Genomic DNA, 17771 nt, shown 5'->3' on the forward strand with positions numbered 1-17771 from the left:
TACAAATATTATCTTCTCCCTTCTCCGGGCAATTGGGGTAAGTGACTTGTTCAGAGTCACACAGCTAGTGAGTACCAAGTTTCTGAGTCTGCATTTGAACTCAGGTCCTCCTGACTGCAGGGTTGGTGCTCTAACTACTATGCTACCCAGCTGCCCATATAGAAATTATTTCATTTGAAATAATAAGATATTGTGTATATAGCTGATACTTAGGAAGCACTGACTTAGTGAAGGAGGGAGTGAAGGAGCTTTAGGTGGGCTAGATGGCTGGGGTTGGAATGCAGAGAAAAATAGAAGGTAAAATATGCATCTACTTTCTTAAGCTCAAGGTGGGGGAGGGAAAGGGGGCAATTTTATATTCTTGCCTCGGGCTCAAAATTAGCTCATTATGGTGCTGAGATGAGCAGCCTCCTTCCTGGGGGCAGCTTTTTCTGTATTCTGTTGGGAAGAAGCATTCCTGGAGGACTGAGGCAGTGCTAGGGAGGTAGGGTCCTTTGTTGGGAGGGAACAATTGGGATGCCCCATGACCTACACTGGGAAGGGATCTAAGGTTGGTTGCTCACTGTTCTCAGCAAAAGATGAAGTTAAGAGGTTCCTTGATATGAAATGTTATCCTAGTGTCCCTGGGGATGTGCTTATGGGGAGACCATCCCTGAGCCTGAAATCCTGACACATCTATATGTTCTAGAGCAACAAATGGTAGCTATAGATCATCCTCTACTTCCCATTGTCCTCCTCTGCGGCCCCCTCCCCCTTCTAATCATGAACATCTTTTTTCTACTTCTTGGTATAGTTGTGTTGCCTATTTCCTTTCCAGCCATCTCTGCGTTGAATATTCCCAGGCTGTGGCCGAACAACATGCCTTGTATGTGTGTCTGTCGTAGCCTGGGAGATTTGGGTCTGGGCCAGTGTTCTGACTGACTCATAGGACGATAGATATAAGGACACTTACAGGATCCTCAAATCCAGCTCCCTGCGCTTCCCATATGAGGAAACTGAGACTGCGAGCAGTTAAACAACTCGAGGCTCATGGGTAGCCAGGGGTACCTGGTCTCGTGACTCCCAATCCAGCACCGTCTCCACACTGGCCCACGCCGTTTGATCAATAGTTTGATGGAAAGCGTCCTGGTGGAGCCCAGGAGAAATGGCCTGGGTGAGAATTCTGGCTCTCTCGTTTATTCTGTGTCTCGGTAGGGAAGGCTTCTCTGAGGCTCTGAAGCCAAACCTGTAAAATGGGAACGCTGATTCGTGTTCCTGCTGACATATTTGTGAAGGCCTAATGAGATAATGTGCCACGCAAGCAGAAAAGAGCTGCTATTAAGATGACTGCAACCCGAGAGCCTCGGGACAAGGACAAGGGCCCTGCCTGGCTGTGTTCCCCATCCTGGCTCAGCCTGAGGCGCGGCCTGGGATAGATCGCGGGGCTCTCCCCCATTCCCCATCTTGCTGTACACCAGCCCACCGCTAGCTAGCTCACCAGGCAGCAGCTTCAGCTTCAGGTCGCCTCCGTTGAAAGCCTGAATAATCAGGAGCCTTTGAAAAAGAAATTCTGAAAAGCCATCAGGAGTGAGTCATTGACTTGGGGAGGCGATGAATCAACGGGGAGTTCATGAAACGGCAAATGAATCGGGTGTGAGAGCAGAAGCAGAGGCTGCAAGTCCCCCAGCCCTCGGGGGACCAGGAGCCCAGTAAAGGGGAGGATTCAGAATGAGACACGAGCTCTTCCCTTCTCATCAACAGAAACCTACTTTCCCCCCTTGCTTGGGAGAGCCAGAGAGAAGGGCAGACACACAGACAGACAGACAGACACACACACACACACTCACGGTCAGGCAGAGAGCTTCACCATGGCCCATCCAGGGCCGCAGACACGGCAGGGAAGTCGCTGCATCCAGAGACGCGGCTCGCAGAGACAGAGACGGGGAGACATCCCCGTGGCGCTCAGGAGCGCAGAGGCCCCCTTGGCAGGGAACGTTCTCAGCTGTGTGTCCGTGCTACAGTGTGGGTAATTAGCCAACGCCTTTACCCCCCACCTCCCCATCTTTTCAGGAGAGCTTACAAGAAATAACACTGATTTTGACGAACACCCAAAATAATGTGAGATCAGGCACCAGGCGTGATGCATTATGCATGAGGTCTGATTTAACATGAACATTATTTCTTGTGTATGAGACCATATGCCTCAGTTCTTTCTCTGTAGCCTGGTAATAACCAGCCGTACCAGTGGCGGCTCGGGGAAGCAGCTCCGAAGCTGGGGGACCTGGCCCGGAGGGACCCTCACCCGGCAGGCGGGCAGGGGGCGATGGCCGCAACGCCGGGGACGTGCGAGAGCACCTGCGACCCAGCGCGTGTGCTGTGGGCGACTGTGTGAACTTGTGACTTTGAGTGAGACCGGGATCTCGATGATGGCGTGACCGAGTGTGTGAGCGGGGAGGGGTGCGGGGTGACAGTGGGCGCCCACACGTGTGTGTGTCTGTCAGGGTGAGTGTTGGTGACGGTCTGACAGGCGTGTGACTGACTGGGACAGACTGAGAGGCGATTCTGCCAGGGTGTGAGCGGGCGTGGAGGGGAGGGCTGTGTGAGATTGTGTGGCGCGGGGGGCACACCACGCTACACAAGGGCGGGCTACAACCGCGTGCTCGAGGGCCCGGCCGCGCGTGTGCTTTCAGCCTGGGCGTGTTTACGTGATTGATGTTGTAGGTAAGGCAGGGAGCTTGTGGAGACACAAACAGATAGTCCTTTGCTCTGTGTGTGTGTGTTTGCATACACACGTGCATATGGCTCTGTGGAGGTCTATGTTTAAAAAATAAGATTGCCCACATGCGCGTTTACTCGCTCTGCCAGCTATCCGAGGGGGATCAGGAGGGCCGCTGAGGGGGCTCGACATGGGCCACCAGCCCATCTAATAACGCCAAGGTCGCTGGAGGTGCTTGGAAACCTTCACAGATTGGGTCCTCGACAAGGGGATAAACACCGGAATCTCCCCATTCACGGCCTCTCTGAGAAAGTCTGGCTCTGACCCTCCATTGTTCCTGTGGGCCTTGTGCGTGCAAGGCCGACCCATGGTGTTCAAAAGGCCTGGGAAATGGGGAGAGTCGGAGGGGCTGCGAGGAGGGGGCGCGGGGGCGGGAGCCCGGCCGAGGCTGTTTCCCCTTGGGGGCAGGCTCGGAGCCGGCGAGTTTCCCCCACCACCCCGACATCTCTTTATCTCTGGAAAGCTCGGCTCCTCCATTCCCCCGGCTCAGAGACCAATAGAGGGCAGTCCTCTCCCACAAGAGCCCTGGGAGGCTGGAGGGGAGCGGATCGGTGCCGAGCGGGGAGCCCCAGAGCACGGCTGCCTCACTCCAAGAAGCACTCTCAATCCTCCCCAATCAGGATGGAGTTTGGCAGACTGAGGAGCAGCTCCAGACCCTGCGCAGAGGCCCCAGTGGGCCCAGACTGGGAAAAGGGAGCGCGGAGAACGGTGGGGGCCAAACCCATCTCCGTCCAGGGGATTCTCTCCCATCCCCCCTCCCTCAGAACCACGGCCAGGGAAAGGGGAGGGAGGGGAGGCCGGAGCAGACCCAGCCAGTCTGAATGCCTTCCGAGGCAATCATTAAACAGACCTCCAAGCAACCCTTGCCCCTCTCGGCGATGCCCCTTTGCAGACAACTTCCAGCCTGGGAAGAAGCTGCCTGGAGACAGGTGAGCCCCTGAAGGGGCCAGTCTGCTTGAATGTGGCCCCGGGGGTGAGATGAGAAACAGCAGCAAATGCAAAACCACAACGGGGCAGGCGCCCCAGCCACTGAGGGCTCGCAGCTCACCGAGCATCCCAGGCGTCTGAGCCGCCCTCGTTACTCAGGGTCCGGTGATGGGCGAGGAGACCCTCAGACAGGTCTCTCTGCTGGAATTGGCTTGGGCTCTTCGCCGGGGTTGCAGGGTCCACACACACACATAAACATGGCTACTAAACCTGCATCCCCAGTCCCACTCCTTAGTGACCGAAAGGACTCTGAGCTAATTCAGACAGCCTTATTTTGGTGAATGCTGCCTTCCCATCCTCCAAACGCCATAGCTGCAGATCCGGGAATATAATATTAACCTTTTCAAAGCCCTAAGGTTTTCCCCACTGCTTTCCTTCAGCCTCCTGCCCCGTCAGATTTGTGCTGGGGCCGGGGGACCCGTCTTCTCCTATATTCATCCACACGCACGCCACTGTTCAGAAATACATGCAAAAACATGGATGTCCATGAAGACACGCAGGCACACAGACACTCCAGGCAGACTCGTGAGCGCACACACCACTTGCCAATGTACCCCCAACCCATCGGCAGAGACACCGAGAGACCCACGCACCCGCCGAGGCTGTTTGCGCCAAGGGAGAGTTTCCTTCTTTGTACTTGTGCCCCCTCAGCACTATCTCATAGCAGGTACTTAATGAATACTTGCTGACTGATGTCTATATGGACAGAGATTCATGTACACACAAAAATTCAGATACTCACCCCCGTATCACACATGAACGCAGACTCACACCAGCAGAGGATGCATATTTACATACATGAACACTGGACTGAAGCCTCTTATTTCTTAAGCCGGCCTACCTCTTAATGGGTATAATTGATTTAAAAAAAATCTGAGAGGGAAATCTTTTTGCTGAGGAAATTTTGCTGTGTGTCAGAGCCCAGGGACATCTGAGTATTTGGGAAAGAATGAGAGGCTTCCCCCGAAGGTGAGTGTGTGCACACACAGACACATCCCTGCACAGACACGCATCCATGTGCATACCAATACCCCGGCACAGACATTGCTGGGCAGGAGGAGTAGGGGCTGGTACCTGCCTGTCTGCCTGACCCCTGATCCAAGGAAAAAAAACACCCTGTGGAAAAACAACTCCCATCTCGCTCACCCCAACGTTCAGGAAAATTCTAGTGAATTTGGTCTGCTCCCAACTGGGGAGCTGATGGGCTAAAAGGCCAACACAAGATGAGGGTCACTAGGCACACAGTGGGTGTCCGGGGGTGACGGATTGTGTCTTATTTGGAGAAATCCTCACGGTTCCCCAACCATCAGGGTATTTTCTCAGCGTCCCTTTTTTAAAAAAATCCTAACTCCAGCTTGGCTCTGACTTGGACTTTCCCTCTGGATAGTTCCCGTTCTGTTGCTTTTTTGCAGGTCGGGTTGTTCAAAAGGGTAAACCTAAACTCTTGCAAAGGACTAACTAGACAATTTAAGAAAGCAAGTGCCTTCAGAGCTATCTGCAAGAAATTGGGAGGGGAAGCTAGACCGGGGAAGTATTCTCAGTTTCTTCGTCCTCTTCAAATGAGAAGAGTCTCTATCTTCTTTTCAGCAGCGCTCTTATCCTCCCTCCAAACTGGCCTTGTGGCCCAAGAGAAGGGGATCCACTGGTAGCACCCTATTGTCCTCTCCTAAGACCCCTCTAACTCATTTCCCATCCTGGCCTAGGGATAGAGACACAAAGCAAGAGAGAAGGGAAAAAAAATCAAAAGAAAGGGGGCAAACAAAGAAATAATTTTGAGTGAAATATTCGGACCAAAGAAACCTCGGTTTGCTCTAAGGCCCTGCTGGTGCCAGGGATCTGGTACCAATTGGCCAGTGTTTTCTGGACCAAGGGAGGAAAGTCAATTTAGGGATTTCATTGTCCCATCACTGACTCGGCCTGCCTGCTCCCCCCATGCACACCAATAATTTCAGGCCTTGGGACGGCTGTTGAAGCGTCTATGCTGGTCGTCTACAAAGCCGAGACCCCAGGAGAAAAAGGACAAAAAAGAAACAGAGAGTCTGAGTTGGAAGCTTTGAAAAAACCAGCTAAGGTCTTTGTATTGAGGAGAAAGCCTCAGAACCTTTGGTGGGCGAGCATGGCCTCTTGACCTGAAACAGAGCCCAAAGGTCACTTAGGAAATACATCCCAAAGTAAGAGGAAGTATAAAAAAGGAGAAAAAGTCTTCCTCTGCCCCTATGTTAGACCTTTGCTATATCCGGGGACAGTGGAAGTTAAACAAGAATAAACTAAAACCACCCCAGTTTCAGTCATTTGTCTCAACACTCCCCCCCTCCCCACTTCTCTGGTGAAGGAATAAGTTCCAAGGCCACCCACCTGGCTACGGTTGGGAGGATGGAGCACTGTTAAGGGGCCCTGGCTGTTACTGTCACACACACACACACACACACACACACACACACACACACACACACACACTTCTTTAGGGCTAAAGATGAAAAAAAGTGACAGTAAGAAAAATATTACTGTTACTCGAGGCTTCTCCAAAAAAGAAAGACATATATTTGAAAGAATATTGAGACTGTTTATGAATTTAAGACCTTTGTCCGATCTTTGCTAAAGGGCTTTGGTGAAATTGTTTGGGGGCTCCAAATGACAGGATTTTGGACTAAGCCTTCTAATTTCCCAGCTCTGTTGAAGCCCCGGTCCCTGACCCTACATATTGTCCTTTTACAAAAATCTAAGCTTCATCAATACTCAGGCAGCTGCTCTTAAGGGCTTCCTGTGCTAAGGGCATAGGAAGGGTCTCCTAGCTTCATTAGCAAGTGTTTATGTTCCCCCTCAAATCAAATCAAATGAGATACTATTTGTAAAGTGCTCATTAGCACAATGTCTAGCACATAGGAGATTAATAAATGCTTTTTTAGTCTCCTGTCGCTTTCCCATCTCTCTATTCCTATTCCCTGGGTACCCAGAGTTTGGAGAAAAGCATCAGTGGAAACTGGGGATCTGCTCTTCAGACCTTCTCTTCAACCAGAGCGCCTGGAAAAGAACATGGGTATGAAGACACAAGTTGGCCCTTTACACTCAAATACCCCAGTAAAAAAAAAAAAATCCATTCAGATGGGAATCAAACACAGACATTTTGCTTCTAACTACAAAACTAGAAGAGAAAGACTATGAAAAGAAGAATGAAAGTCTAGGTTAGGGGTGATGGACTCTAGGAGTCTGAAGGCTTGTCAGCATTCTAACCCCTCCAGCTGAGCTGCTGAGGCATGGGAAACTCTAAGAGCCAACTTGCTTTCCATTTTAAAAAGTGGAAGTAGGCCTAGGAGAACATGAGGCTGCCAGTGGCCTGGGGGTGTGAGAATTTTTCAATTCTCCCATGACTCCCCAAAGAAGAGACTTTCCCAGGACCCGAATCAGACAAGGAAGGTGGGAGCACCATGAAGTTGCTTTTGTTTAGATTCTGGTAGGTGTGGCCTGAGGGGTTCAGAGCTGCGGGGCCAGCCAGTTGCTTGGCCCCTCAAAGTCTGTCTGCTCAGTTTTCTGGGACAGAGTGTCGAGAACTGAAGACAAATCCTTTTTAGTGCCTTCAAATCCAGAGGGGAAATTTGGTGTAGCTTTGTCTTTTTAAGCCTCCCATTTGAAACTCTGGTTTCTAATACTGTTAAGTAGGAGCTGAGCCCAACCTCCTTTCAGGAGAAGCCGGTCTGAGCAGTATTGGCTCTCTCCCGTCTCAGACCAGGCTTCCTAGCTCACGGCCTTGAGCACAAGATAGTATGAGGAGGTTGGGGGTTTTCTGGAAATAACCAGCGGAACCCCAGACTACGGGTCCTAGCGTGTGGGCCTGGGGATGACACCCCCTGTCCCAGGTTCCGATTCATGCCCATGGTACCCATGCCACCCATCCCAGCCCCTGCTACAGCAAAGAGGACAGGACACAGCCATGGGGTACATGTTTTATGAGTAATAAAATATTTACTATAACATAAATATAAAGGGGGGAACTTCCCAGTCTACAATTTTTAGAAATTAAAATACAGAATGCACCAAAATGTTGTCCAAAAATTAATAAAAATAATAAAATTAAACTTTAAACTGTAACAAACCGACCTAGAACTGGGGGAAGGGTATAGGGTGAGGAAGGGAAGGGAAGGAGGGGAAGTTCCAGACACATCCAGAAAATAAATAGGACCGGTCAGAAATCCGGAAATCATATTAAAATATCCTCTTCAGATTAGGCAGCGTACAAAATTCTCTAGGATGGAAAACCCCAAGCCCCCAAGATAAGTTCAGCACAGCAGATTCCTCCTTTTCCTCCAACCACTGGCCTGTGCATACATATCTCACATATTTACAGGGCTAGTGCCTCCCCCAAACGCCCCAAGCGGGACTGGACTTTTTTTTCCAGCTTTCCCTGGGCTCCCAAGCCCCCAGATTTGCAGCTGGGGGAGGGACTAAAGGGGGCAGAAAGGGAGTTGAGGGAAGTCTGGGGGTAGGAAGATTGGGGGGGGTGTTTCTGTCGCTGGGTTTAAAAACAATAATAAGAGGGATCTAACTTTTCCAAAAAGTGTTTTCAAAATGGGATAGGGACAAAGGGATCCCCGGGTGGTTGTGGGGATACTGAGGGGGTTGAAGGCCTTCTGTTCCCAGCCCTCAGAATCTCCCCGATGGGGTGAGGAAGGGGAATGGTAGAGCCCCCCTCCACCTGCAGGGGTGTAGAAAGATGCGGGTTCGGATAAAACGAAACAGAAAGCATCCCCGGGGTTTGGGGATTTCGATCCATCTTTTCTTGTTTTCGGTTTTCTGGGGTGAAGTGGGGGAGTGTGAGAATAGATAGGACTAGATGAAAGCTTTGGCTACTTCCTGTGTGACAGACACACAGACTCGGCTCTCCTCTCCCGGGCTCCCCCGCCGCCTGCTGCGCCCTCCTGCCCGCGCCCGTCGAGAGCCCCGATAAATACAGTAAACAGCGATTTAAATTAAGGACCCGAGCGGAGTTTGGCAAACCAAAAACGAAAAACATCTCAACGAATAAATAAAAACATAACATTAAAAAAAAACCCACCCCAAACAACACCCACCGACCAGGACGACTGGGGAGAGAGGGGTCAAGATTTGGGAAGGAAAAGAGGTGGAGGGAAAAAAATAAGGTCCCCTACCTCCACATCCCACCTCTCCGTGGGTGCAGGAGCTCCCCCAGGCATTAACTCTTTAGGGATCTCGCTGCCCCCGGGACCCCAACTGGGGAGGTTCTTCAGCATGTGTCTGACTGTGCCTGCGTAAAGCAGTGACTGTTTTGTGGAGGTTGCTGAGTGTATGTGTGTGTTTGTGATTGCAAGTGGGATTTTGTAAATATGCCTGAAAACACTGTGACAGAGTATATGTATTTGCGTGTGCAGCGAGCGCCCTCTCCTCTGCCCCTCTCCCCGGGATCCCCCTTCCCCCTAATCGCGTTACCTGTCGCTGCCGGGAGGACGCTGCCGGGATCCCGCCCGAAACAGCCGGGGGAAGGGAAAAAGGGAAGGGATGGGTGCGCGCCCGCCTGCCTGTGAGTCTGGGGGATTAGGGCTGCCGGGAGTGGGATGGATGGAGGTGGTGGTCCGTGGGTGGCGGGCTAGTTGATTAAGTCGGCTCGGGGTTTCGGTTCCTCTCTGCTCCAGCCCAGGCTGCGCCGCCAGTCCGCCATCTCCGAGACAATTTCGGGTCCTCGTTCGTCTGGTTCGGGGTCGTGTTATTTATTTATTTATTTTTAAAGTTTCTTTGCCTTTTTTTTTTTTTTAAATTGTAAAATCCAAACAAACAAAAAGTCCTGTCCGCGTGGGCTGCGGGCGAGATCAGCCCCTGACTGCCCTCTAGGTCTTGCTGTCTCGGGGGCCGCTCCCTTTTTTTTTTTTTTTGGAGGGGGGGTGTCGGCACGGTGGGCAGAAGAGAAGGAAGGGGCTCGAGTCCGGGCCCCGCAGGGTGAGGGGGGTCACTGCACGGATCCTTGCAGTGTGTGGTGGTGGTGATGGTGCAGCGGGGCGGGTGGTGGAGGCGGCGGGGCTGAGGGCGGCGAAGCGCCCCCGCCACCGGCCCCGGGGGGTCCCAGCTCACCTGGCGCATACACGTCGTCCATAGGGGGATGGCCGGCGCCAGCGGCCGGGGTCATGCGCTTCTCCTTCTGCCGCCGGTTGCAGAACCAGACGCGCACCACCTCCTTCTCCAGTTGCAGACTGTCGGCCAGGCCCGTGATCTCGTGAGCCGACGGCTTGGGGCACTTAAGGAAGTGGCTCTCCAGAGCGCCCTTGACGCCCACCTCGATGGACGTGCGCTTCTTGCGTTTGCGTCCCTGCGCTGCGATCTTGTCCAGGTTGGTGGGGCTGCCGGTGGAAGAGTCGGTCTCCTCTAGCCACTTGTTCAGCAGTGGCTTCAATTTACACATGTTCTTGAAGCTGAGCTGCAGGGCCTCGAAGCGGCAGATGGTGGTCTGAGAGAAGACATTCCCGTAGAGTGTGCCCAGCGCTAGCCCAACGTCAGCCTGCGTAAAGCCCAGTTTGATGCGCCTCTGTTTGAACTGCTTGGCGAATTGCTCCAGGTCGTCGGAGCTCGGAGCGTCCTCATCCGAGTGCTCCCCGACCGATGAGGAGCCGCCGCCACCGGCGCCCGGGTGCAGGTGACCCGCATGGAGCCCACCCGCATGTCCGTGTCCATGTCCACCCAGGTGGGGTGGCGGCGACGGCTCCAGCTGCGCCTCGTGTCCGTCTTCGTGCAGCCCATGGTGCAGGCCGGGCCCCGCGCTGCCCCCGCCAGCCGCTAGCATCCCCGCGAGGCCCCCGCCCCCGGCAGCTCCCGGATACGCGGCCGCTTGCGCGTAGAGCCCTAGAGGCTGGGGCTGGTGACCCCCGCCCGCCCCGGGTGACGGAGACATGGCCGGGCCTAGGTGGTGAGGTGTCCCGCCTTGAGCCCACGCCGCTCCCGCATGGGCCGCCCCCTGGTGCACCAGCCGCGCGTGGAAGCCTCCGCCGTCGTCCCCACGGCTGCCGCCTCCACCCTTCCCGTGGTCCAAGTGGGGGCCACTTGCCCAGTCGCTCCCGCCGCCGCCGCCGCCCGTAGGTAGCCACTGGTGATGGGCCAGGCCCACGGGGTGCCCCGCGCTTGCTCCCAGCCACTCGTGGTGCATTAGCTTCTGTACCTCGCGGTACGCGGCCCCCGCGTGGAGTCTTTCGGCCGCTGCTGCCGCGGCCGCCGCTGCAGCTGCATCCGGATGCATAAGCGGCCCGGCGCCCCCGGCCCCGCCGCCCGGGCCCCGCGGCAGGTACTGCGCGGTGGTGGCCATGCCGCCACCGCCGCCGCTGCCTCCGCTGCTGCTCCGTCTGCGGGCCCCGCCGCCCCGCTCCGCCGGCTTAAAGCCGGGACCCGCTCTGTACTCCGGAGCCCCACCCCTCCTCCTTCTCATTGGCTGGCCGCAGACACGCCTCCCGTTCCCCCCCAAAGCCCTTGGCTGACGCCCCCCTTCTTTCCTCTCGCCTGTCGGCCGGGCCCGGGCCTCCCCCTCACCATTGGTCTCCAGCTCCGGATGGTCCCGCGTGCCGGTCCCGCTGATTGGCCGCAGGGGGTTCATTCACCACCTCCCCCTTGTTTCCCACCCCCCAGTTCCCCGCACCTAACACTCACATTCACGCCCCCGGGGGCGCGGCCGCCACGTGGGAGAGAGGCGCGGGGGTGGCCTGGGGACCGCGCCCCGCTTTTCTCTCCCTACTCTTAGCGTGGGCCCTGCTTGCCACAGGCAGTGGAGACCCCGGGATAGGCCCACGGCCATGAGCAACGAACCCGGGAGAGTACAGATAACTCTTTCTGGGCAAGACCGGAGAAGGAGGTTCAGTCTCTCCTTCCGTTCCTCTGTCCAGGGGATCAGGGCTGGCTCTGGGAGGCGCTTAGGTTCCCCCAGAAGCTGCTCAGCCCCGCGGCTCCTCCTCTTCGAGAGGCCATTGCTCTGCTCCGGGACTGGCCCTCCCCATGCATCTTGAGTCCCTGCAGTGCCGAGATGAAAGGTAGAATCGCGGTCCGGTTCCTGCGCCCCCGGCTCGGGATTCGGGGTCGTTATGGGCTCCACTCGGCTTTGCCCGTCCCCGATTTGACCCGCACTCTCCTTTCCTGAGGGTCCACCCGTCTCGATCCTCGGCCGCTCGGGTTTCGATTTGGGTCCTCTGACTCCCCGGAAAAGGGGCGGCAGGCAGACTGGGAGGGTGCAAAGCGCAGGGAATCGGAGCTTTGTGCCAGACAGAGACAGAATCGGGGTTTCCAGGCCCGGCCGCTTTGGGCTGGAGCTCGGTCTCCTCCGTCTCTCGACGAAGTCAGCCCCAGTGCTGCAGCCCAGGTGAGTACCGAGCAGTGGCTGAGGGGCTTTGTTCCTAACTAAAGTAGCCACTGTCCCAGGCCTCTCTGGTCCCCTTTCAGCCTTTTCCCACTTACTTTCTGCTAGCGGGAAAGTAACTGGTGTCAGGGAGGGGCTCGGGCTAGAGCCCAGCCCCCGGGTTTTCCCCTGGGATAATGTCATTGGGCCCTGTGAAGGGGCAAGTTGCGAGGGGGGGGTGTTGGGGGGAAAGGGGGGAGCTCGTTGCCATGGGAAGGGGCCAGGTACTTAAACTTCTCCCTCTCTGGCCGGGCCCTGTCGGGGCTCTCTGGAGGCTGCCCCCAGCTTCACTTCCCCACTGGGCCTGACAGGCTCAGTGACTGGGGTCACAGTCAGGTCACTGCCCCCTCCCCCTTCCCCACGGAGACATTGTATAGCCTGGCAGGAGAGAAGGCTTGAGCTGGGGGCTTTTTGGTTGGGCAAATCTGCTGGGGTGGGGAGCTGTCCAGCCTGGGAGTCAGGCTGGGGGCCCAGCTCTGTCAGAGAAGCCTTGGAAACCTCACTTTTGTTCCTAGCATTTCTGTGAGTCCGAGGTCCTAGGTCTTCAGCGGGCTATGTCCTTCGAGCAGGACAAGAAAGGAAGGAAAAGGACCGACATCTTCATACACCTTCCCCTCAACCCCCATCAGGGTCAGACAGTTACAGCTAGGCCCAGATTCAGGTACCCAGACTAAGCCTACAGAGACTGGGGGGCTTTAGCACCTTTGACTTCAGGGTAAGTGAAGGGCTCTGGCCAGAGCTTGGCCATAGCAGAGTCCTTGGAAGTTTTATTGTATTCTCATTTCATGGAAGGGAGCAGAGGCTTAAGGGAGGGGCTCAGACTCCCAGGAACACAAGTTTCCTAGCTGCCTCTCATCCATCTTTTCCCTAACTGCTTCATCCGCTAGCCTTCTGTCTTTTCCTAGCTCGGAGATTATAGCCAGAGAAATCTCTGATCCCTAGGGATCCCAGGCTGGTTGCCGTATGTATGCTATAGGGACTGGCAGAGGGGACTTCATTGAAATTCTCATTCTCTTTCTCCTTTCCTTTCCCACCTCTCCCCTTTCCTTCCTCTTTCTCTTTCTCCTTCCTCCTTTTCTTCCCTCATTACTTCTTCCCTCTCTTATGAATTGATGTTAAGTCTCAGAGTGAGGTGAATGCGGGCTTTCTATGAACAGTCTATCAGATATCCTGCAGTTGCTATCCAAACAGGTGGTCAGTGCGTCATCTAAAGTGGTCAAATAAGCTTTGATAAGGTCTCAACTTCATGTCATGTTGGTAGAATGAGTATAGACCTTGAGTCAGGAGATCTAAATTGAGATTCCCCTCTGCTACTTGCTACTGTGGTGATCTTGGGCAAACTCCTTCCCCTCTCCCAGCCAGCTTTTTCAGCTATAAGCTTCATAATGTCTCAGATCATCTCATGAATCTGAGGATTTGAGTTTAAGTTATTCTCTCTGGGTGTAGTTTTCTCATCCTTAAAATGGGTATAACAATTTTTACGCTGTCTATCTTTCATGGTTTTCTGAAAAGCTTTTTGTAAACATAAAATGCTGTAGATGCAGTAGCTATTATTATGATTTTCTCTGTAGAATCCAAAGTGGGCTGGGGAAACTGACCATTCTGAGAGTCATCCACGACCCAAGTGGATTTGTCAGATGACGAATGAATCCTATGAAGGCCCTCAAAGGAGTCTCTTATGCTTCTCTAGTTACTGTGTAGGGGACAGTACTTTGGCTACTCCCTCTCCCTTGGAAGATGGATTTCCAGTCCTCTCCTGTCACCACCCCATAGTTGCAGGATTATTCTCTTTGACTCTATCTTAGACTCTTAACTGTGGCTAAGTCTGGGGAACTTGAGATCTCCTGGATAGCCATGAAATGCCTCCAAAATGTCTTCTCGCTCCAGGCCGTCAGATGGCTTTGCTCCTGAGGCCATGTCCTTTTGATGATATGAGGCAGAAACCTTCTGTGGGGTAAGTTTCTTCTTTTCATCTTTCAAAAGGCTTCTCCCCTCCACCCCAATTCATTTCCTTGGGACCAGGAGATCAAGATTCTCAATCTAAGTAATAGAAAAGAGCCTGGTCTTTGGGGACAGGAGTTATAAGTCCTAGGCCTAGCCTTGACACTAACTTCCCAGGCTAGGGTGAACTTGAACTATTGATTTGAGGGCATAAGCTTCCCCATTAGGAGAACAAAGAAGCTAGATTTTCAGATGGTGTCCCAAGAAAAACATTTCAGTGACAGGAAAATATAGGCAGTAAACCCATCCAGCCCACCTTGGTCTAGGGGAAAAAATCCCAACCCCAAATATTGAATCAGTAAATTGACAGTGATCATCATTTTGTCTATATGGAATCTGTGAGTTCCGCTTGAATCTAATTTAAAGTACTTAAATCATAGTAGTTAGAACCAAAAGGACTAACCTCCTTATTCCTACAGATGAGTAAATTAAGGCCCAGAGAGGTTATCATTCAAGGTCACCCAGGAAGCACCAGTGATGGGATGAAAAATCAAATCCTTTGAGGAGTACATTGGGGAGCTAAGAACCACTGGCTAGGGAGGTCTCTAATATTTTTTCCAGTTATAAATGCACATGAAAGCTCAGTCTCACTCATAACTCTGAACCCAGCCTTCATGCTTTTAATGGGAACACTATACTGTTGACCATGTACCCTCAACACCGATTTCTTATTGGAGTAGAACTCTGGTAATATGACAAATGTTTTAAAAGCAGGGTAGTACTTACTTGTCTTTGGTAAAGAGCAAATGTAGTTCTCAGTCCATGGACCTTTGAGCTAGAGCCTGTTGTGACCTGATGGTCACTCTTGGGGGCTGATGCTCTCAGCTGTTGTGGACAAAGGTTGGGGAGAGGAAACAATCACCCCTGAAATGTCTCTATGGGTTTTGGACAGCAATCTAGATTCAGGCTCCGCCATCAGTGAACACCTAGGCTGTGACTCAGCATCTGACACTAGCTCTGCTATTTCCATTCTCTGGGGCAAAAATGAAACCTTTGGGAACTGGGTGGGAGTTATAAGAGAAATAAGTCCCTAATGGAAATTGCTAGAACACAGAATGTAGGACTTCCAGGAAAAAGTCACATTTTCTTTCTCTGTTTTAGTATGTCAAGATCTGGACAATGGTTCACATTTATTTTGGGGGGCCTTATTTTTTCCCATCTGCCAAATCAGAGGGTTAAACTAGGCATCTCTAGGATCTCTTCCAATTCTGAAATTCACAGGCACCTTCCAGCTCACATTCTCTGTTCTCCGGGCTAGAATTCTGTAGTCTAATGTCCTTTCCAGCTCTGACATTTATTTTTTGATGTTCTTGGGTCCCCTCTTATTCTAGCAGTCTATGTATTCTGTTCTAAGCTATTGGGCTATTCTAATTGGATAGCGTTTTCCCGAGTTGCCTGTGGAAGCTGATGATATATGGGGAAGAGCAGTATTTAAGCTGTACTCTCTCCCCTGATCTCACCCAGCTACCCTAGCCGAGCTTCGGTCTGGTTAAACATCAACCACAGATCATTAGAGCTAGAGGAGACATAGAAGATAGAATATAGTATCTCCCTTTCAGGAAAAAAAGTCAAATTCATCCTTCTGTTTTGAAATTTCAAGATTTGGTGCATTAATGGTTAAAATTTATTTTTTAAGTCAAAATTCCCTCCAGTTTGGGAGTGGAGGTCTTTGCACTGAAGGGTATCTGACATTTGAACCCAAATCAGCAAGGACTTAACCATTGCAAGTTTGGGTCAAAGTGTCTCACCTGTTCAAAGAGAAAGGGGCAGGAATGTCATAATACCCCCAGCTTCCATCTTCAGGAGTACTTCATGGTTACAACACAATTTCCCATCCATTTTCAATCAAATGAGGTCACTGGACTGAATGAGTTCTCAGCGTCTTCGGATCTCATCAGACCCTCCCAGCAGCTCTGGGAGACAGTCAGGGCAGAATATTGTTCTTGTTTGGCACATGAGGAAACTAAGGGAAGGTGACTTGCCTAAGGTTACTGACCCACGGAGCCAAGGATGGAGCTGGGAATCAAATCCAGGGCTTTGGCTGTGTTTCTCCTCTCCCTTCCCCCAGCTGACTTCTTTTTTCCTCCTGCACAACACTAGCCCTCAGGCAGGCAGGCAGGCAGGCAGCTCCATGCCAAGGAGTACACAGACCCCAAAGATGCAGTGGCAAATAGATACACAAGCAGACACACAAAGATCAGACTCGGATACGTGCACACCCCTGCCCAGGAACCCACGGATGCAAGCATCCTCACAGTCAGTCTCCCTGCAGCACAGAGCCAGAGCAGGAGCAGAATTCCTCTCAATGCGCCCAGGAGTGGAGACAGATAGAGACACAGATAGATCCCCAGACACACACACACACGAGCATACCAGAGTGAGGGCAGACTGGCTCTGGAATGTCTGACAGGCTACCAGATCCGGACACTGAGAGTCCAAAGTTGTATCCCCAGGGAGGGAAACAAGCAGTCCCCCTCCTCCCTCCCCAGATGCTTTTTGTTTCCATAGAGTGTTTCTGCCAGGGCAGCTCTGGCCTGCCCCCCCCCACTCCCCCCTCACCTCAGTCTCTTTTTTTAGGGCTCCCCTTCAAAAGTGTGAATCAGTCCCCCTCCCCCTCCCGTGCTGGGGGCTTTCCCAGCATAGCCGCCCGCCTGTTCTGGCCCAGAATGAGTCCGGCCTACCCAAACTCCTGCCTCATTTGACACAGGTCACTGATCGTCCAGCAGATGGGTTTGTCTCTGTGGGGGGTCCCGGGAGGGAGGAGGGGCTGTCTGGGGAAGGGGCAGGATGGGGAGGGGCTGACAAGAAGGAGGGCTTGGAAGTAGGGTAGCAGAGGGGAGGGGAGTCCTGCAGGCCTCTGGCAGGGTTGTAGAGGGCAGTGTATTCACACAGTTCCACACACATAGTAGAACGACGCAAACACAACGTGCTGAGCTCTGTTCATTATCCCAGAGGTCAGACGGAGCCACACACATACAAGTCACGCTGACTTCCACATGCTAAGATCATAGACTGGGCCATAGCCACTAAGCACAAACCCAGAAATATCACACAGGGCAACCCGCCTGAGAGCAGTTACACACACAAACCGCATAAACACACTGATCTAGTTCTGCGCCCCAAGGTCCAGACACAGGCCAGGGACACCCCCACTCCACAGGCACAGAAAACGGCGGGGCTCTGGCGGGGGGACTTACTGAGGATGGAAGACCAGGAGCTCTCCATTGTTCCAGGCTTGTCCCAGGGAGCTGGGTTAGGGGGGATTTTGATTTTATAACTGCTTGTCCTGGACTAAAGCGGGGGCTATCGTTTTGTCTCAGACACTTCAGCCAGGAGATCTTGGCTGGCTACTTACAAGACCTGACTTCCTGGGGCTGAGAGAGAAAGAGATGGAAGTCCTGGCCAGAGAAGGCCGGAGTGGGAGTAGATATCATTGACATCATCGAGCCCACTTCTGCCCATCTCCATCCCCTTTTATAGAAAGAGACACTGAAGTTCAGAAAGAAGAGAAGTGCTGATATAATAGATGTGTCCATGCCCCGTGACCTCGAGGTCACTTATAAAATGGCAGAGTAGAGATTCAAACTCCTCACCTCACCAGTCTATAACGGAACCAGATAATCTCCAAAGCTCCTTTTCATCTTAGATATT

At 52.9% G+C, this 17771-nt stretch overlaps 1 protein-coding gene across 1 annotated transcript; it reads right to left on the minus strand.

Annotated features, from left to right (window-relative positions):
- Nucleotides 1-7671: 7671 nt before the first annotated feature.
- On the minus strand, nucleotides 7672-11045 carry POU3F1 (POU class 3 homeobox 1). Its single transcript, XM_051987744.1, has one exon. It carries the CDS (start codon nucleotides 11040-11042, stop codon nucleotides 9699-9701), a length of 1344 nt encoding a protein of 447 aa, XP_051843704.1. The 5' UTR covers nucleotides 11043-11045; the 3' UTR covers nucleotides 7672-9698.
- Between the last annotated feature and the right edge of the window lie 6726 nt (nucleotides 11046-17771).

This window comes from Antechinus flavipes, chromosome 3 (assembly GCF_016432865.1).
Source record: "Antechinus flavipes isolate AdamAnt ecotype Samford, QLD, Australia chromosome 3, AdamAnt_v2, whole genome shotgun sequence".
Classification (NCBI taxonomy): domain Eukaryota; kingdom Metazoa; phylum Chordata; class Mammalia; order Dasyuromorphia; family Dasyuridae; genus Antechinus; species Antechinus flavipes.